The 21,689-nt window shown below is 43.4% G+C and overlaps 2 protein-coding genes across 13 annotated transcripts in view; one reads left to right on the top strand and one right to left on the bottom strand.

Moving 5' to 3' along the window:
- EML5 (EMAP like 5) overlaps window positions 1–5,779 on the bottom strand; it is a 90,193-nt gene extending 84,414 nt beyond the window's left edge. For 5 of the 11 annotated variants that reach the window (XR_014167761.1, XR_014167762.1, XM_081908454.1 and 2 more), the window contains exon 1: window positions 4,935–5,779. Coding sequence is in view for 9 of the 11 variants with exons in the window: in XM_081908454.1 (XP_081764580.1) it covers window positions 4,935–5,131 (197 nt within the window). In the remaining 2 variants the exon portion in view is untranslated. The remainder of the gene's footprint in view (window positions 1–4,934) is intronic. The other 6 variants (XM_081908451.1, XM_081908448.1, XM_081908452.1 and 3 more) reach the window with 3 other exon arrangements.
- Window positions 5,780–12,750: 6,971 nt separating this feature from the next.
- Window positions 12,751–21,689, top strand: part of TTC8 (tetratricopeptide repeat domain 8) — a 35,830-nt gene continuing 26,891 nt past the window's right edge. Inside the window, exon 1 of one of the 2 annotated variants that reach the window (XM_081912619.1) lies at window positions 12,751–13,004. In XM_081912619.1, the coding sequence (XP_081768745.1) occupies window positions 12,891–13,004 (114 nt within the window). In that variant the 5' untranslated portion in view covers window positions 12,751–12,890. The remainder of the gene's footprint in view (window positions 13,005–21,689) is intronic. The other variant, XM_081912618.1, reaches the window with a different exon arrangement.

Genomic DNA, 21,689 nt, shown 5'->3' with positions numbered 1-21,689 from the left:
AATAATAATAATAATAATAATAATAATAATAATAATTTATTTGTACCCCGCCCATCTGGCTGGGTTTCCCCAGCCACTCTGGGCGGCTTCCAACAAAGATGAAAAATACACTAAAATGCCACATATTAAAAACTTCCCTGAACAGGGCTGCCTTCAGATGTCTTCTGAATGTCAGGTAGTTGTTTATTGCTTTGACATCTGATGGGAGAGCGTTCCACAGGGCGGGCGCCACTACCGAGAAGGCCCTCTGCCTGGTTCCCTGTAACTTGGCCTCTCGCAGTGAGGGAACCACCAGAAGGCCCTCGGAGCTGGACCTCAGTGTTCAGGCAGAACGATGGGGGAGGTGACGCTCCTTCAGATATACTGGACCAAGGCCATTTAGGGCTTTAAAGGTCAGCACCAACACTTGGAATTGTGCTCGGAAATGTACTGGGAGCCAATGTAGGTCTTTCAAGACCAGTGTTATATGGGCTCGGCGGCCGCTCCCAGTCACCAGTCTAGCTGCCGCGTTCTGGATTAGTTGTAGTTTCTGGGTCACCTTCAAAGGTAGCCCCACGTAGAGCGCATTGCAGTAGTCCAAGCGGGAGATAACCAGAGCATGCACCACTCTGGCGAGACAGTCTGCAGGCAGATAGGGTCTCGGCCTACGTACCAGATGGAGCTGGTAAACAGCTGCCCTGGATACAGATTTGACCTGTGCCTCCATGGACAGCTGTGAGTCCAAAATGACACCCAGGCTGCGCACCTGGTCCTTCAGGGGCACAGTTACCCCATTCAGGACCAGGGAATCCTCCACACCTGCCCGCCTCCTGTCCCCCAAGAACAGTACTTCTGTCTTGTCAGGATTCAACCTCAATCTGTTAGCCGCCATCCATCCTCCAACCGCCTCCAGACACTCACACAGGACCTTCACCGCCTTCACTGGTTCTGATTTAAAAGAGAGGAGCTTAGAGAGCTCCACAGGGGCCCTGCTGGCTGAAGTGTCCTGCTACTAAGGAATATAGAGGAAGATGTTCTTTTTGCTGGAGCTAGCCACCTGAAGTCTTCTATAGGCTAATAAGATCTGAAGTGCAATTGGTTGGCAATGTGGTTAGATGACATTTGTCCTATTTTGCAGACTTTGATTTTGTGAGGCTGGGGATGATAGAAGTACTGCAGGGGACTCATCATATGAGTTGTGGTAGTTCTGATGGTTCTTCTGCCAGGGGAACAGCCTGAACCTTGTCCTTATCTGAGTCCTCTGCTGCACACTGCAAGTTCCTCAGGTTGAAAATCATGATAAATAAACTCTTCCTTGATCCTTCCCACCTAAATGCTTACCAGTGCCTTTTTTGTAGCTCTCACCATCAAAGGAATGGTAGCTAAAATATATTCTCTCAACTACAAAACATTGCACCTGACAATAGATATCATCCTTTTAATTTTTTAAAAAAGATTGCAGCAAATTTGAGATTTTAAGTGTAGGTTCAGAGTTTCAAACAAGTCAGTTACACAAAAAGTATCTACAGGTTTGTGCCCTTCAGCACTATGACTATCAGTGTTATTACAATGTAATTCTATCAATCTTCTCTCAGGAGTAAGCTCCGGTGATTTCTACATAACTGTGCATAGAATCACACATATTACAGATATTGTAGCCTATTGTTGTATATGAAGACACAGCCCATAAGCCAATACTTTTACTAAGCCTCATTGCAAACATGTATTGTTTCTAGAACATGTACATGTATTGTTTCTAGAACATGACATTTCAGACATCCAAATGCAAGCTACAACTTTTCAAGCCCATGCAGTACTATAAGCAGAAAGACAAAGAAAGAAAAGAGCCCACAATGCCTTCTAGACTTTACACATTAGGCATGATATGGGGTGGTACTTCATATCCAAAACAAATACTAATAATGCCTCCTTGTGTAAATAATTTAGTTTTCACTCCACCAGCATAATTAGCATTTTCTTACAGCCCAAAGAACTCTTCACGAACATAAAAAAATTATAAGTTTAAAATTAATTTAAACTTGATCCTGAATGACCTTCTCAGTCACCAGAAAGGAGGCAACCAGGTTCAGGGCTGGCTTTTTCAGAAGTTGCTGCACCACTGCCTCCTTTAAAGTTGCAGCCCTCCTACCTATGTGCTCACCACACTCTGGATCCACCTAATCAATTCCCCAACTTGACTTTACTAGGGGTCAAGAGGGCACAAAGTTGAGCACATTCTTGCTAGCACTCCGTTGATGTCATCATAAACTGAAATTGATCCATAAATTGAAAAAGACAAAGCATTTGACACCTCTGCTGGAACTGGAACCATAACTGTAGTATCTAAATTAGTTGATCCTGCTCTCTAATCAGTGCTCAGTCAGCTTCAGAGTGAGATCTAAACCACTGGCACTCTAGCCATCATCCAGCCTGTTTCATCACTCATAGTGTCCTAGAATATCAGTACCTGCAGCACTGCACAGAATGCTCAGGAGCTATTGTGTCAATAGCCCTCTGCATCTCAGCATTCAACAATGAAACAAGAGCCTCTCCCCAAGTCCCCACAAGTATTCAGGAATCCATCAGCATCCATAAGTCTCTGGAGGCAGGCCATCATAACTGGTCCCATCACTGCAGAGCAGGATAGTTGCCTTGAGTCCAAAATTCATCAGAAAGTTGTCTAACCATGATAGATGAGTCACAGAAATGCTACCCCCAATTCCTGACTCGTCACACCTATCACCACCTGGAGTAATGACCAATAATCCTGCTCTGTACATGGGTCCTATAACAACCTAAGACAGACCCATGGCTGCCATGGAGGCCATGCTACTTTGTGCTGGTCCAATGGCAGCCTTGGCATGGGTGTCAAAGTCACCCAGTATTATGGTTTGAGATTCCTCTAACACCATGCTTGAGACTACCTCAGCCAGCTCTGTCAGGGAGGCTATTGGGCAACACAATACAACAACAGCATCCCTAATCTAAGACTCAATGTATGATACAGACCCTCTAGACGAGGCATAGGCAAACTCGGCCCTCCAGATGTTTTGAGACTACAGTTCCCATCATCCCTGACCATTGGTCCTGGATGATGGGAGTTGTAGTCCCAAAACATCTGGAGGGTTGAGTTTGCCTATGCCTGCTCTAGACCCACGCCACAGTAAAGAGGTTTCCTGGTAAGGGAGAATGAACTCTGGTAACTCCATCTTCCTGGCTCTCTAAGCTTGCTTGGTGCTGCATTGAGTCCTCAGTGGGGCACAGCCATGAACAATCTGGCACACCCATCTCCCCCAACCAAGTCTCAGTAATGAATGCCAAGTCAGCACACGCCACCATGATTAAAATACCAACCCAGTGTTTAAGAACTGTTCAAAAATTTAACATTCAAGGAAAAAATATGAGACCACCAGAAGTTTAGAATTCAACAGGAAGCAATGCCTTTTTCGTATTAGGGATCCACAACTGCCATTTGTTGTGTATATAATATACAATTTCAAGAGAAAAATAACAAATTACTGTGGGAAATTCCATTGTCACCAGTCTAAAATAAATAAAATGTATAAGCAAACCAAAGCAAAACTGCTTCAAAATGTAGATTCAGTCTCATCAATTGCCACCCATAAGACTAAACAGATTCCAAAACTGATGCTTCTAATAATTGTTTGGCAATTCTACCAACTATGAGCACCAATACCAAATGTGTAAAACTGTGATTTCTAACAGCCGAACACAAATGAAGAAATATTTAAAGCTGCAGAAGTGGGTCACAGTTATGTAATTTACCAACAGTAAATATTTATAAATTTATTGACTTTAATAAATAAGAGAAATTTAAGAAAATCAGCTACCTAGAGGTGATATGTGGGTATATTGTACTGAGTACTAGGTTTAGTTTTTGCTTTTGGCAAACTGGACAAATATAAACTGGATTTACACAGCGTACTTTGCGGAAATGGAGAAAAATGTATACATGTCAGAATTCAAGCCTGTGTTTTAGGGACAGAGCACACACTACTCCTCACCCACATAAGCCAGTCAGAAAAGATACTTGAAGACCTTACAATGCTCCAGAAAGATTTTAAGCTTGAACTATTGTAAACTCCCAAGGAGAGGTAGTTTCATAATGAAGGGTGCAAGCGGCAGCCTGAGAACACCTCTCTATGTGCCTTTGGCTGAGTGAAACAGGCAGGAGGTTAGTGTTGTTAAGAGGGCACCCTTAGTTGATCTCAGCAATCGCAACAGTACAGATCTCCGATAACAGATGTGTTTGTGAGAAAGACAGAGTGGGGGCTGGGATATGAATATAGGAAATCCAATCTGTATTTATAAGGTAAAAATGTTGATTTCTGGGGTTTTCTGGAAGCAAGAATGAGAAGGGAAGAAGGAAGATCGATCCCCAGGCATCAGCCTAACAAACTTTTCCGTTACTCCCGAGAGCAGAAGGAGATATCCGCCTATTAACAACTGCCCTTGACAACTAGACAGAAGATTGTTTCCCGGGTATTTACTATTCGCCAGATCACGAAAGAGAGTGAAACTGCAGTGAACGCGGAAGAAGAACTGGCCGGCCCCTAGGATAGTAAATAAATAATAATAAACAGACACACACACCCTCCTCGAATAGGGAAGAGAGATAATATTGCACAGGGAGGGGAGTGGGGGTGGGGGGAAATCCCAGATTAATACGGCGCTTCTGTAGACTGGGATCAAACGAGGACCCTGATGCCCTAAGGAGGGCGCCTGCCTGTCGCTGCTGTTTTTCGCAAGGCGGGAGGAAAGGCAGCGCTTGTCTGTGTCGATCGAGCGCGCTCTCCTCCTCTGACAAGTCTTCCTGCAGAGACGGCGCTTAAAGGAGACCTGGGAATGGAAACGAGGGAGGGAGAGGGGGAGAGAAGGAAGGAAGGAAGGAAAGGGCTTCCCGGCGGGGTTGGGTGGTGTCCCCTCCCCCCTACCTGATGATGTCGTCCTGATGCCCCAGGTAAAATTTCTGCCGGTGCTCCCGGGGGCTGTAGACCACCCCGACCCCCGCCACGAAATAGACGATCTCCTTGGCGGCCGTGTAGTAAAGGTTGTTGCGGCACTGGTGGCCCCGGTAGCCGTAAACCCACTCCAGCCTCAGGTGGCAGTTCGGGGGGCTCCGGTCAGCCATGGCCCGCCTTCCCCTTCCCGCCTGGAGGTCGGGGTCCTTCCTGCCGGAGCCCCGGAGCGGGGTGGGTGGGTGGGTAGGTGGGGGTGAGGGTGGAAAGAAAGGGTCCCCTCAAGCCCAGGGATCGGTGTCTTCCCCTCGCTCAGTCCCTGGCCGCCGGCATGGAGCCTTCCCGAACAGCCGCCAGTCCGTCCGTCCTCCTCACAGAAGGCGTCGCGGGACGCGCTGGGCTCGCCTCAGCCTGGCAGCGCTGCTGCTGCTGCTGCTGCTGTTGCCGCCGCCGCCGCCGCCGTTCCTGCTAGACATGGCTGCGCGGCGGCTCGGCCTCGGCTCCTCCACTACCATCCACCTGCTGGGCCTGGAGGTCACCCCCTCGCAGCGGCTGAAAACTCCAGCCCGAGCCCGGCGACGGACCCGGAGCCCCTTCCGCGCCTCAGCAGCCCGGGCGCTCGGCGCTCCGACTGCTGCCTCCGTCGGCTCGAGATCCGCCTCGCGCGACGTCAATCCTCAGCCGCCGCCGCCGCCGCCACACACACTTTCCCTGTACTCTGCGCCTGCGCAGTCTGCCACCCTTCTTGCCGTCGTCGTCCTCTCCTCATGGCGCCCTTTCCATGAGCTGGAAGATGTCCCTTTCCCTTTAACCCCCCCCCCTCCAGCTTCCCCCGCCCTTGAAAGTGGACTTTCAAGGCGTAATGGCCGTCCTTGTCCTCGCGGCTTCCTCGCGCCACCTGAGGAGAAAAGGGCGGGGAGGCAGCGTGGGGGAGGGGAAGCAGCCAGGAGGAGGCTAACCTGAGGGGAAAGGGTCAAAATGTTAAGTTAGAGAGACCAAACGACGCTTTATTATTATTATTATTATTATTATTATTATTAATGAAATGCCCCCATCTGACTGGGCTGCCCCAGCCACTCTGCGCTGCTGCCACAAAAATATAGAAACACAATAAAACATCGAGCATTTAAAAGCTTCCCTTCAAGACTTCAAACACGACCTTCACCGCATGAGGAATGCAGCTGTCCCTCCTTTCCTAACCGAATAGTTTCCCTTGCTTAGTTATCTTACTCGAGACCTTATAAAACCGTCTCTTGTCGTTTAATTCAGTTGCCGGCTGGTGTGGTTCGAAAACCTTCTGCTCCGTTTCACCTCAGAGCCAGATTCAGATGAAAACATGCCCCAAACTTCATTTCGCCTGCTGTACTGTAAACCGAGTGCATGTGGATGTTCATTAGTATACCTTTTCAAAGCATGGTGTGTGTGTGTGTGTGTTTTTTAATCGACGTATCGAAACTCAAACAGGTCAAACACAGAAAGAGAGATCTGGAGTGAACAGCATTAATCCCGTTCATCTATTTCTCTTTCAGCATTCATTGCAGTGCAATTCGCATGAACGCGGCGCGATTCTGTATAACTCTCCATGGTGCTGAATTTATCCACAAAGGGTTGTTAGCCTGACAAGTAGCCATTGGCTTCGTTTTGTAACGTTTTAAAAGGGCCAGAAAGATGGTGTGTTGCAGTTAAATAAATAAGTAAAGTACCTACTCGGAACCTTAGATTCTGTTCAGGTGCCCTTTTGGCAATTTTGGGGAGGCATGAGGTACTGGAGCACATTCCAAGCTGCATTAAAATGTTGGATTTCTCCATTGATTGATATGGGTGACCCTCAATTCTGTCTCTTGCAATGTTTAAAAGTAGCTTCTCAGTCTAAACCAGGAAATGACATTTCCAGGCAAGGATTAGTTACTTCTACCCTTTATCAATTTGCATCTGTCCTCCTGCCATAGCTACTCCCCACCCAGTTACCAGGCCCCTTTCTTCCCTAGTCTCTCATTATTATGCATAATATGGGGCTACTCAGCCTGCTGATACTTCTGTCTTGTGCGTGGGTAATGCTGTTTTGGCAGAATAAGCAGGATCACTGGAAAACTTGGTGTTGATATTATTACAATTGGTTTGAGTATGGAGATGGGATACGCAGCAGTATAGGGTCTGAACATGAAGAGCTTTATAGGCCAGAAATCAGTCTATGCTGATAGCCAATTGGAAAGCCAGTGCTGAGTTAGTAAGGAAACTGGGCTGCTAGTATTATCTGCTCTCAGTGGTCCACTCTCAGAAAGCAGATTACCACATTCTGCACCAGCGTAGTTGCCAAATAGGCACAAAGAAGCACCTTGTGTCTCACCTCATGGTTACAGAGATGTACCTGTTCCAAAGTCCAACACAAAAAAACTTAGCAATTTACGGTACTACTTTGCTGGATGCCATCAAAACCTGGATCTCCAACCTTAAAAATAGATTCAGGAGCACTCCAAGAGCAAACCTCATTGGTCAGCTTGCTCCTTAGAAGTGACATGACAGAATACTTGCCTATGTTCTGCCTCCATCAAAAACATTGGCACAAATTATCTTGGAGTGATTCTTATTTAGTGATTCACTGTATATTTACTTCTAACAGCTACTGTGTACGCTACTAGTTTTGCTTGTTGTATGTTGCAGAGCGCACTTTCTCAAGCAGCAGCTGGTAAAGATTTTGCCTTTTAAAACTCTTCCCTAATTGAGTTATGTTAGCAATTTGCATATGCATTTTCCAACATCATTATAAAAAACTATATTTGATTCAAGAACATTGCTGGATTCCTTTAAACTGAGAAAAATAGGCTAAAATTGAATGAAATGAAACTGAAGATCCTGACAAAATCAAGAGGAATGTTATAATTTACATTGGTTGATAAAATCAGTTCTGAACTCTTAAATTTGAAGAAGATTTACGACATAGTTTACAATTTTTGTATCCATGATAGTGATCAGAATATGATAGTGATAATGATTTTTTACCCAACCTTCTTCCTAAGGTCCCAGCATAGGTTACTACATTAAAACACAATATTATAAACAGTTTGAAACAACTTACAATCACAAAAATAAAGTGGATCCTAAAAATATGCACCTCAGATGTAAAAAAACCAGAGTAAAGAAGTGCAATGAGACAACATATGTGATGGAGCATATATTAGATCTGATGTTTTATGCTTACATGGAAACAAAGGCTCTGATTATATTGTGTTGTGTTGAGGCACTGCTCTATTAGCTGAAGCATTGATCTGTGAAGTCTCATATCCACTTCTCTATGGTGCCACTGGAATGGAGTACCATTAATAGCTATTAATATTACCAATTAATACAGAAAAGTTGTAATGCATATTATATTTATATATATATATATATGGCAAGTCATCTTGTGTGGGTCATACCCCTAAAGGCAACCTATTAACACAGTTATTATGAAAGATATATAAACTTTGTATTTCCACAGTCCACTGAAAATTAAGTTCTAAATTATAAACATGATTACAACATCCTTTGCCTAAATATTTATTTATAACACCTGCTACTAATATCTAGCAGTGACAAGAATCATCCAGCACTTTTCACATTTACCCATATAGCACACTTCAAATCACTAGGTGCACTAGATGCAAAAAGAATTTTGCCATATACATGTAGCATCCTTTTCATAATGCACAGTATGCTTTTTTAAAAAAAGTGGATATAATCCATGTACAGTGGTACCTCAGGTTAAGAACTTAATTCGTTCTGGAGGTCTGTTCTTAACCTGAAACTGTTCTTAACCTGAAGCACCACTTTAGCTAATGAGGCCTCCTGCTGCTGCCGCACTGCCAGAGCATGATTTCTGTTCTCATCCTGAAGCAAAGTTCTTAACCTGAGGTAATATTTCTGGGTTAGCGGAGTCTGTAACCTGAAGCATATGTAACCCGAGGTACCACTGTAGTTGAAATAGATACTCTATTAAGCACCACTAACTTATACTGAACACAGTGTACTGTATATGAAAGCCTCAATGGCATAAATGAAACACAAAAAAATGGCTGATTAAATTGCTTCATTTTCCTACAAATGTTCTTTCACTGAAAATTTGATTTCCATCTCTCAGCTTGATTTGATTTTGAACTGACAACAGAACTAAATATAGAACTCTTTAAAATTCTAGTTCTGTGACTGCAATTGTAGAACTGGTTATCTTATGATGTGATCTAAAATGACATAATGCAATACTTTATATGCATTTAAACACCATTTGCAGTGTTTTCCAGTATGTTTTTAATATCTTTTTGTATAATTAGTGCAGGCTAATATTTTCATTTTTAAATGTTTGATTGATGCATATATATGTGCTACACCAGTATCTTATACTTTATAGAACATGACTGTAAAACAGCTTTACTGGACAACCAACTTGAGATGCAAATCTATCAAGAAATACTATGGAGCGAATGCAATGTGTAGTACTAAAGGATTATAGACAGAGGGCACAATCTACTGGATCTATGTCTTGGGCAAAAATCATTGCAACAAGGAGCAAAAAAATTCTGAAACGGGGTTTGTTCACCTGCAGTTCTATATGTATAGTGCAACATTTTGAATAACAATTTTCAAAAGGCGTATAAAACAAGCCTAATAAAAGAAATATCAATGTGCATGTCTGGGGCTATAATAAAAAAATAATCTAGCCAATTGTGCATGGTATTTTATTTAAGGCTTTCCTCCATAGTGCTACAGCATGATCTCAAGAGAGTTAATGTGAACAGGAAATGCAGATTGTTTCGCTGTATTGGCTGTGACTGGCTGATGACTGAATAGCAGCTGAGCATTTTTTAAGATTTGCTCCCCTGTTCTCCCACATCTTTAAGCTGTAGATGGGAGGGTTGCACAGTAGCACACAGATGGAACTAAGAATAATACAATGGAACAAATAGGTCCTTTTGGGGGAAAGGACACAGCACAGATGTGAGACAGAACATGTTTTTCATAGTTTATCACAGGTAATATATACTGAAGATGAGCATGTTTAACATATTAAATAGCTGTTGCTTCCTCCTGTCATTTTTGATCTCATGTGCTATCAACTCTCTGATTGCCCTGTAAAGAACAGAATTAGGACTCTTGTGTAAGGTTACCAGTCCCCCCCCCCCCAATGAATCTGGCGACACTTTTCAACTTCCTACTAAATAGATAGATTTTGTCAGGGGACTGATTTGTAAATCCAGGGGCTGTCCCTGGGAAACGGGGACAACTGGTAACCTTACTCTTGTGACTACAAGCTGCAATCTTATATACAATTACCAAGGAGTAAGTCCCACTGAATTTAATTGTGAATATGCACAGGATCACATCCCACATAAGACAGAAGAGAGAGGGAGGGCGCTGGGCTTGCAAATGGAGTAGCAGAGATGGGGATTTACTGGTAGTTAGCAAAGCAGAGGTCAGACTGACTTTATAGGAAAGGCTTTGCAAAGGAAGTGGATTATGATGAATGTATTTCATAGCACAAAATGGATTTTCTTTAGCTCCTAAGGACTTTATACACAGCACCACCCTGCTTTTACTATTTAAACCTTGCAACAGCAGTGGTAGCAAATAATAATACTACTATAATAATGAGACCTCACACAGTTTATTATTATTTGCTTCTTATATTTATACCCCACCTTTAATCAAAGGAGCTCAAGGCAGCATATCTAAGACCATGGAGAGCTCTGTATGGAGTCAGGCCAATGGTTCATTTGGGTTTCAGAGAGGAGTTTTCTGTACTTGGAGCCCCTTTTTATCATCACAATAGCAGTGTGAGGTAGCTTAGGCTGAAAGATAGTAACTGGTTCAAGATCATTCAGTGAACTTCATGAGCAAGTGAGAAATTGAACCTGGGTCTCCTCAGTCCTAGTCCAACTTAGACCAGGCAAGAGGAACTTGTGGGCCTTTAGGGTGAAGGACAGGAAGTACCGTAAATAAAGAAATGATTCAGATAATTCTGGGACTACAACTCCCATTACCGCTGATTGTTGGTTAAAGGGATGGTCCAAGACACCTGTGGCAAACCACAAAATGGTGTCCCAGAAGAGCCACCTCCTAGGAGCCAAGGTCCCTCAAGCCCTCCCCAATAAAATATTTGAGGCAGCCCCCCCCCCAGTTGATAGGCATTGTCATTTAAATAGTGTGTGTGTGTGCCACACATTGTGATCAACAGGGCTTTTTTTCATCTGCAACTCACTGGAACTCAGTTCTGGCACCTCTCAGGTGGGTGCCATTGCTGTTATAAGAGAACAAGGGAAGAGTCTAGAAAAATAGCACTGGTGATCGATATTATGGGGTGGCGCTTACCTCCCCCTCAATATTTTATTCAAATTGGCACCTATGCACACCAGGAGAAAAGGAGTGAGTGAAGATCTACATCAGGAACAAGTGGGAGAATAAAGATCTACATTAGGAACAAGAGTGGTAGACAAGCAGCAACTCCTATTTGCCAAGAGGCTGCTGTAATAGTGGCATTGGGAGGAGGCTGCCGAGGTGGCGGCAGATCCAGCTGTCACTGCCACTGCGGAAGCAGCAGCAGGCAATGCACTCCTCGGAGTCTGGATCTGCTGCCCTGGTGGATCCTGCATGCCCAAGGTGTTGGCTTCACCTTGCCTCATGGGTGTTTTCTCCTGCTCCTGAGGTCAGGACCTGAACCATTGGATTCAAGTCACAAGAAAGGAGATTCCGACTAAAGATCAGAAAAAACTTTCTGGCGGTAAGAGCTGTTCGACAGTAGAAGAGACTGCCTCAGAAGCTGGTGGACTTCATTTGCCATTTTTAGGCAGAGGTTGGATGGCCATCTGTCAGGGATCCTTTAGTTGAGATTCCTGCATTCCAGGGAGTTGGACTAGATGAGCCTCGGGGTCTCTTCCAACCTGGGGTGCCAACCTGAATAAAATATTGGAGGGCCCAGGTAAGCCCCGCCCCACACAACTGATCACATGATATGGTGCACACACACGGTTTGAATGGCAATGTTCATCAACTTGAGGGGAGGGAGGTCAGCTCTTATGCTTCCAACTCTACAATTTCACGATGCTATGAACATCTGGAGGGCCACAAGTTCCTCATTGCCGGACTCGGGAGAACCACCCCACCAGAATTGAGAAGTGAAAAGGACGTCCCTTCTTCTTCAGTCACGGCTAAATACAGGATTGCCCTCTCGCTCCCCGGACAGAGCTCTTGAGCTTTTAAGCAGCTTCATTGCAGTCAAAACACACAAACAAAAACAGGCGAAACATTCCTGCTGCGAAAAGCTTGCCCTTAAAAAAAACCCCCACAAAAACATTTCTCAAAAATATACTAGCACCAGGGGAAAGAACCCGGCCAGCAACCAGCAGCCTTAATTCCCTGCAAAGGAGAGGGGGAATAATACAAAACAAAATAGAGCACAGAAGAAGAGAAATGGGACGCGACTCCTAAGAGTCTTTTAGGCCGACCATCTCTCTCTCTCTCTCTCTCTCTCTCTCTCTCTCTCTCTCTCTCTCTCTCTCTCTCTCTCTCTCTCTCGAAATGGGACGCGACTCCTAAGAGTCTTTTAGGCCGACCATCTCTCCATCTCTCTCTCTCTCTCTCTCTCTCTCTCTCTCTCTCTCTCTCTCTCTCTCTCTCTCTCTCTCTCTCTCTCTCTCTCTCTCTCTCTCTCTCTCTCTCTGCTTCTCACGCAAGGCGAGCGGGAAGGGCTGAGCAGCGAGGAGAGCTAAGGCTCCACTCGGTTGTTGTTTTTTCCCCCCTGCGCAGGCAGTTGCTTAGCCGACTACACGCCGGCGAGGACCCTGGCTGTAGCGTTGCTGGGCAAAGCTAAGTTGGGGCGCGGGGCCTAGGCAGAAGGGAGCGCGGCGACGCCGAAGGAGGCGCGCTGCTCCCGTCGTCGACTCGCCGCGCCTGTGGCCCGCTATGGGGCTGGAAATGGACCCGCTGCTGCACGCCTTGAGTTACTTCAGGCGGAGGAAGTTCCAGCTCTGCTCGGATCTCTGCTCCCAGCTGCTGGAAAAGGAGCCCGGAGACCAGGTCAAGTCGGTAGAGCCGGGGTGTGGGCGCGTGGGGTGCTGGGCCCCCGGGGGAAAGGGCGTAAAATGGGGCCATGGGCAGGCAGATTTAAAAGATAAAAATGGCTCTTTGTGCATTTGGAGGTCTCCTGCCTTACCGTGCACACGCGCCGGCATTTTGCATAGCAGTGGAAGACTGCCTGTTGCCATAGCGGTCAACTTTCGGATTTGAAAATAAGGGATCAGCTGCCTCACCTGTCCCGGAGACAGTCTACGGGATATCTAACAATCCGGGATAGCAGCGGGAAACGGCGCTGAAATAAGGGAATTTCCAGCAAAAAAAGGGAAGGTTGAAAGCTATGCCTGTTGCACTTCTTGCTCTTGTTTGTTTGTTTGTGTATGTACCTGTGTGCGCGCGTCAGCAATATGCACACCTTGACAAGAAGACTCCAGGCACCAGATACAAAGAGCTCTCTTTGCTCCATGGTGTCGTGAATGATGCGGTTCCACTTGTAGGCTGAAACTTAGACAAAGGATTTTAAACACATTTTATGGCTTAGTTGCCTGACTAATGCTGGAATGTCTTGTCAGCTAACAGCAGCAATTCACAAAACTTTTTTTCTAAAGTGTATGGCTATCCCCTCTGTACTTTTATGCATTTCATTTCCCTCTGACCTTCCTTTTTACACACACACACACACACACACACACACCTGCAACTCTGGATAATGAACAGTTGAAGTTCACAGAGGTTTGTGCCATAATAAATTTGTTGATCTTTAAGGTGCCACAGGGTTGTTTGTAGCTTTATAACAAAAGTGGTTAGTTTTGAAGTAGGGTAAAAGAAAAGGAGGGCATGGAAATGGAAGCTTCTTTCTTTTCATGGAAGCTTTCCTATTAGTTATTAACATAATTATTTACAAGTTCCTTAGCAACAACTGTGTCAACCTCTTCCCATTCATCTTTTAAGTAAGTAGACTGAACTTTGACAAAGCAAACTTCGAAATACTGGAGAATGGAAAAGACCACAAAAACCTGAGACAAACTGGTTCTCTTTATAATCTATAAAATAAGTAATTTGTAAGATTTTATTTAGAACAAACTGCACCCAAACTACCTAGTATCCTTTGATAATTACTTTTGGTACAGGATAACTTTTGACATAGTTCTGCATACAGTACTTTCTTCGCAACTATGTTTGGAATTATGCTTTAGAAGGTGCAGAAGGTAAGATGAGCAGAGAACTTTCTAAGAAACCAATGCAAGATTAAATACTTTATGGTATGATGTTACATTGAAAATAAATATTCAGTAGCATTCAGAAAGGCTCTATTCTTGATCTGGTTTTGGAGAGAATAAGTTCAGTAATTATTTGGGTGAAGGAGACTGTTCACTTATTAGATTTGCTAGCATTGTAAACTGGAAAAAATTGGCAAGTATATCAGCTGATAATTTAAAATGCATTCCTAACCCACTGATGAGAGAAAGTAACATTGAATTTAATAGGGCTCATCTCTGATTAAACATGGTTAAATTGGAAGGTTAGTTTGAGGGAATTCAAAAGAGAAATGTAAAATGTTAGCCATGAGAACAACAAACAAAGCCTACATACACCATGGGAGATGTCTAGCTAGGCAATAGCACTTGAAGACTTGAAGAGAGAATTATTGTTGAACATGAGCCAACAAGGTACATCTGGAATGTAAGAGAGAACAACAACAAGTACCACTTCAGGCTATATTATCATGAGCATTGTTTCCAAGATTTAGGAAGTAGCAGCGCCACTCTTTTCATTACAGTCATACCTCGGGTTAAATATCCTTCGAGTTGAGCACGTTCGAGTTGCGCTCCTCGGCAACCCGGAAGTAATGGAGCGTGTTACTTCCGGGTTTTGCCACTTGCACATGCGCAGACGCTCAAAATGACATCATGCGCAGAAGCGGCGAAAAGCGACGCGCGCAGACGTGCCATTGCTAGTTACATTTACCTCTAGATGCGAACGGGGCTCCGGAATGGATCCCGTTCGTATCTAGAGGTACCACTGTACTAATATAATTTGGTGTGTTGTGGTTTATTGTGTACTTACAGTTGAAGAAGGGTATCAACAAGATGGGAAGGATTCAGATAGAGGAGTGAGGATATTTTAATTTATTTTGAATACATTGCCTAAATGTCTGACATTGTGACAGCTAAGGAAGGGCTTTTGTATTGTAATCCATCCCCCCATATCTATCAGTGAAGGTCACACAGCATGTGCAGGAGTGGTCAAGTCTTGCCCATTTAACAGTGTTCCAAGTTGAAGATTGATTGTTTTTGTTCCAGGGAAATTGACAACTTTGAGGACCAAGCCAGACCTTAACTGCATTATGTCTATGTGTGACAGCAGTGAACCCAGGAACTGGTTTTATATGACACAAACACAATGGTTTAATTCAGACAATCCTTCCACCTATAGGTTTAGATCCAGATATGACCTTCCATGAACCAAAGGACTCCTCCTGTTCCTGGAAGGAACTTTGATCCAGCATAAACTCTTAATTGCGTGGAAAAGGGGAGGCAGTTTTAACTGATTTCTCATTACCCTGTCAGACCCCAGCACCACCTCCCAGCTGTTCCAGATGGTTCCCAAATCATTTGGAGCAGTTTAATAGGGAGGAATGGATGAAAATGACCTTCAGTGGGAATGTCGCATGAGTGAAACTACACTCATGGGAAGTCTGGATCCAGCCCATAGTTTGGAGATTCATGAAAAAGCCACAGTAAACTTAGGTCTTGTGCATTCCAACCTTCACATCACAGGAGGAGATTAGAAGCTTTCTGCTTCTATATTTTGCCAAAGTGAAGTACAAACAAACCATAGTTTCCAGTCCTGCCAGAGCTGTAGGATGTTCTGAACTAAATTAATCTTAGGGCAGGTGATGGTAGATTTAAAACACAGATTTTAAACCTGTTAAAATTTAGTTAAAGCAACTAAAAGACCACATGCTAAAAGCCTCAGTTGCCTATTTGCTTAACTTAAATACTATCTCACATGCTTTCCATTGTGATCTGGCGGATCTTTAGGAAGCCACAGCTCCAAAATTTTGGTACAAATTACTTAGAAAAGCTCAGCATTCTAGTTTTCCCTATTTAATCAGCCAACTGTAACCTCAAGAAGGTATACACAACTTGTAAATTATATTGGAACAGGATAGAAGTGCTTTCTTGTGTATTCTTGGTGAAAGTTGTTGTGTTCTTGAGAGATCAAAGAACAGTTGTAACTCATTGTAGAATCTGGGACACTGCTGTAATATGCTCCCAGCATTCTCTCAGCCATATAATATGACATGATGCATGTAGAATCAGATCTGCAGACTCGTTGCAAGATTTGTAATACAATAAGCACTAAAACGATGCCCAGGATAAAGGTTTAATGCTATATATTGGCATTTTAAAAATAGCATATAAACCTGGGCTGCATGTAGGGATTCACCTTAAGAAAAAGCTGAAAGAGCAAACAAATAAAAGTTATTTAGTCCTTCGGGACCTAATGGGAAGAACAGTAAAGGTAAAGGGACCCCTGACCATTAGGCCCAGTTGTGACCGACTCTGGGGTTGCGGCGCTCATCTCGCTTTATTGGCTGAGGGAGCCGGCGTACAGCTTCCGGGTCATGTGGCCAGCATGACTAAGCCGCTTATGGCGAATCAGAGCAGCTCACGGAAACGCCGTTTAGCTCCCTGCCGGAGCGGTACCTATTTATCTACTTGCACTTCAGAACCAGTGAAGGCGGTGAAGGTCCTGTGTGAGTGCCTGGAGGCGGCTGGAGGTTGGATGGCGGCTAACAGATTGAGGTTGAATCCTGACAAGACAGAAGTACTGTTCTTGGGGGACAGGAGGCGGGCAGGTGTGGAGGATTCCCTGGTCCTGAATGGGGTAACTGAAGGACCAGGTGTGCAGCCTGGGAGTCATTTTGGACTCGTAGCTGACCATGGAGGCACAGGTTAAATCTGTGTCCAGGGCAGCTGTTTACCAGCTCCATCTGGTACGCATGCTGAGACCCTATCTGCCTGCGGACTGTCTTGCCAGAGTGGTGCATGCTCTGGTTATCTCCCGCTTGGACTACTGCAATGCGCTCTACGTGGGGCTACCTTTGAAGGTGACCCAGAAACTACAACTAATCCAGAATGCGGCAGCTAGACTGGTGACTGGGAGCGGCCGCCGAGACCACATAACACTGGTCTTAAAAGACCTTCATTGGCTCCCAGTACGTTTCTGAGCACAATTCAAAGTGTTGGTGCTGACCTTTAAAGCCCTAAATGGCCTCGGTCCAGTATACCTAAAGGAGCGTCTCCACCCCCATCGTTCTGCCCGGACACTGAGATCCAGCACCGAGGGCCTTCTGGCGGTTCCCTCACTGCGAGAAGCCAAGTTACAGGGAACCAGGCAGAGGGCCTTCTCGGTAGTGGCGCCCTCCCACCAGATGTCAAAGAGAACAACAACTACCAGACTCTTAGAAGACATCTGAAGGCAGCCCTGTTTAGGGAAGCTTTTAATGTTTGATGTATTAGAGGATTTTAATTTTTTTTTGGAAGCCGCCCAGAGTGGCTGGGAAAGCCCAGCCAGATGGGCAGGGTACAAATAAATTATTATTATTATTATTATTATTATTATTATTATTATTATTATTGACGTCCTTTCGAACTGCTAGGTTGGCAGGAGCAGGGACCGAGCAACGGGAGTTCACCCCGTTGCGAGTATTCAAACCACCGACCTTCTGATCGGCAAGTCCTTGGTTCTGTGGTTTAACCCACAGCGCCACCCGCGTCCCTGGGAAGTACATTACTGGTGTATAATTCAGTGTCATCACCATAATTTAAAGTAATTACTTTAAAATATATGCACCAGGATCAAATATATATGCTTCATTGAAGATAGAGTGGGACATGGGGACAAGGTTTATCTTTATGACATAGTTTTGTTCATAAGAATTTTATTTTATATTTCATAATATATATACAGTGGTACCTTGAGTTCCAGAGGTCCGTTCTTAACCTGAAACTGTTCTTAACCTGAAGCACCACTTTAGCTAATGGGGCCTCCCACTGCTGCTGCCTCGCCGGAGCACGATTTCTGTTCTCACCCTGAAGCAAAGTTCTTAACCCGAGGTAATATTTCTTGGTTAGCGGAGTCTGTAACCTGAAGCGTATGTAACCCAAGGTACCACTGTATACTATTTAATTGTAGAAAAATCTCAGAGTGGTTTGCAAAAGGATAGAATGATAGAATAATCACTAAAATAAAAATCACTAAAATCATGATTTAAAACAGGTTCAAACCGCAGTAAAATAGACTAAAACAAATTAACACTACAGACTTTCGTAACATCTGGGAAGCCTTGTCTAAATAATGTCTTCAGCAGGGCATTGAAAGGAATACAGTGAATAAATATTTATTTATTTAAGACATTTTTATACAGCTTAATTAGTCACGTTTCTATGTGGTGTACATAGAAACAATCCACAGTAAATAGGACAATGAAAAGATAACAATTTGTGAAACTTAAACACTACCTTAAAATTCCTACTGGAACGGGAGAGTCTTAGTTGTGTGCCTCAAGTTCAGCAAGGAGGGTGCCTGTCTAATCAATTAATCTATCAAGCACTTAAGCGTCTTGATGTCATCTTTTCTATAATATCTCTCTATCATCCATCCATCTATCTATTTATCTATCTCTATATATCACAAACCTTATTGTATTGATACTACATAAACTCGACATTTTGTAAACAGCCTTTTATTTAAAACTGTTGAGTTCAAAATGGCATGACAGAAAACATAACTATTGTGATACCATGCTGGTGTCACAGGCCATATGCCCCATTTTAATTGCAATGCATTGTACTGTAAGTCGCAAGATCTGATTGTTAAGTGATTATTTGACAGACACAGACAAACTGGTGGGGGGGCAGGAGAATTTTTCATGTAGTAGTTTGTGTCCATGGGTCTAATCTACAAAATGTACAGTTTAAAACAGCAGCAGCGTTAACTTGCTGCCAGAACAATCGGTATTGGAGATTAAAAATTAAAGCTGCAATCCCACATTTAATAGGGAGTGCAACACATGTCCTCCAGGGCACAGTCCTATACACACTTAACAGAGAGTGCTCCATTGAACTTAATGGGACTTACTTACGAGTGGACATGCCTAGGATTATGTTGTCATTGAAACTTCAAGTAAATGTACAGTACAACACTTTAAACAAGCATTTGAGAGAGGAACTAACTGCAGTCTTGTGCTTGTCTACTATCTTGTTTTTATTATTGCTTGTAAGCCGCTCTGAGCCCGGCCTTAGCTGGGGAGGGCGGGGTATAAATAAAAAGTTGTTATTATTATTATTATTATTATTATTATTATTATTATTATTACTACTACTACTGAAAAGTAAGTCCCCTTGATTTTAGTGGGGCTTACTCCCAGACAAGTGGATACAGGATTGCAGTCTGTCAGGTTCTGCTGCTGGAAATAACCTTTCATCATCAACCATAGGAAAAATATGTATATTGGGTTTCTTTGTTTTATAGCAGGAACATGCTTCTGTGCTGCTGTCGTGGTTGATCATCCTGATTAGTTGTCTAATCTGATTATTGTTCTTTGTGTACCATATGTCAATTTGAAGGCAAGGAACTAACACCAGTTTATAGTACTGGTTGACAAGAGAAAAGCAATTGTCAACTGTTGTTGAACTGTATAATAATTATATAATGTGTGCAAAAAAATATGTATAGTATTTTGTTGCTGGTGCTTAATGTTCCATGTTCATTAATTTCTTACTGCTGCCTCATACATGTTTCATCATTGATGCAAATTCTGTGCCTTCTGGATCAGTGGTGAAATAATAAGAGATGGAGTGGTGATGAAAACTTCTCAAAATATTTGCTAATAAAAAAATAAATGTCTAAATTCACATCAGAGTGTAGTATAATAACTAATAGCTAATGCTAATAAGGATATGCCTGATTATAATTTCAACTCTCCAGAGTTTAAATTGTATAAACTCTCCAGATGACTTTAGGCACACTGCTTGATTTCATAGTCCCCTCTAGAATATGAGAATAAGAGATGTGGGAAGGGACATGTTCTCCTTTCACCTCTGAGGAGAAGCCACAGCAATCACTAGCAAAGCCATGGAGCTTGAGATGATGAGCAGAAACACCAGCCTGGTGAACATGGCTGTGCTTCCTCACTTCAGCATGGTCCTGCTGTCCATCAGCACGTCCATCATGGTGTAGTGGTTAAGAGCAGTGGACTTGTAATCTGGTGAACCGGGTTCGCTTCCCCACTTCTCCACATGCAGCTGCTGGGTGACCTTGGGCTAGTCACACTTCTCTGAAGTCTCTCAGCCTCACTCATCTCACAGAGTGTTTGTTGTGGGGGAGGAAGGGAAAGGAGATTGTTAGCCTCTTTGAGACTCCTTAGGGTAGTGATAAAGCAGGATATCAAATCCAAACTCCTCCTCCTTCTTCTTTGACCGATTCTTCATATATGAAGTCATCTCCATCGAGTACACCCAGGACATTTGCAAGGAACTGCTAATCTCAAGTGGCTTCACTCTTTAAGAGCCTAGTTTAGTTGAAGGCTTGTCTCACCCCATATGTATCCACGTGACTGCTTCGATTTGTGGAAGAGTACTGCCACATAATGTTCATTCTGCTCTTAAAATGAATTGATTGTTTAATGTGGCAGTACTCCCTGCTGATTAATATGAGGCAGGCACCTTAGTTGTGTTGGTTTCAGCTCATGCTAAAGGCTTTTTTGCTTGTTTCAGTAAGCCTATCCAGGCATGCAATTTTAACAAGTAATTTTATTATGTACAGTTTATTTTGAGTTGCTGATATTATTTATATTTGGTTTACATTTGTTACATTTGCAGATGTTAGGTTTAACTTTTTAAATATTCATTTTCACCACTATTTTAAAGGAATGTTTTATATTTTTCTTTGTGAACTGCTTATAGTAAGCGATACATAGGTTTTGTTAAATAAATAAAATAGTTTATTTATAAATGGAGTTCAGTGGGACTTACAGGGGCAGCTTTACTTACTTAGACATGTGTATGTATATTTTATCATACATGTTTAGCTGAAATGTTGATTTCAAGGGAGCTGAGGGTGGGACGCAACCCAAAACATAATCCAAGCTCTGTATATATATTTTCCAGACTGTGAATTGCATAAAATTGTCCATAAAATCTGAAATAAGTAATATTTAAAATTTTGTTCTCTTAATCCTAGCAGCAGATGGGATGGGAAGGGGCCTGGTTGTGTGGTATTGATCCCAGCCAGATGGCGTGAATGAGGGCTTTGGCACTGCCATCTCCTGCCAAGCTACTGGAAAATAGGAGTTTAACTTAAACTACACTCTGGGGATTGTTGTCTGTAGTTTCTTACTTCTGACTGCTTAGTGCTTTTAGAAGCCTTTTTCCATAAGCCTCTGTAAAACGTAAAATGTAGGACTATAGAAGGACATACTTCTCAGGCTACCAACATAGTCCCCATGGGCACTACAGCATCCACTGATCCTCCCTTCGTGCCCACCAAGACCCCCTGCCCATCCCAATTTTGTTGTTGTTGTTGTTGTTAAAAAGCCTGAAACGGAGGAGTTTTAAAAACTTACCGTGGTGGTTTGTTTAAGAAGGTTGCCTGTTTCTCCCCTTTTTTCATTTGGTT

Source organism: Podarcis melisellensis, assembly GCF_964234715.1.
Source record: "Podarcis melisellensis genome assembly, chromosome: 1".
Taxonomy (NCBI): Eukaryota; Metazoa; Chordata; class Lepidosauria; order Squamata; family Lacertidae; genus Podarcis; species Podarcis melisellensis.
Note: the sequence above shows the minus strand (reverse complement) of the source record. Positions and strands in the feature narration are given on the sequence as shown.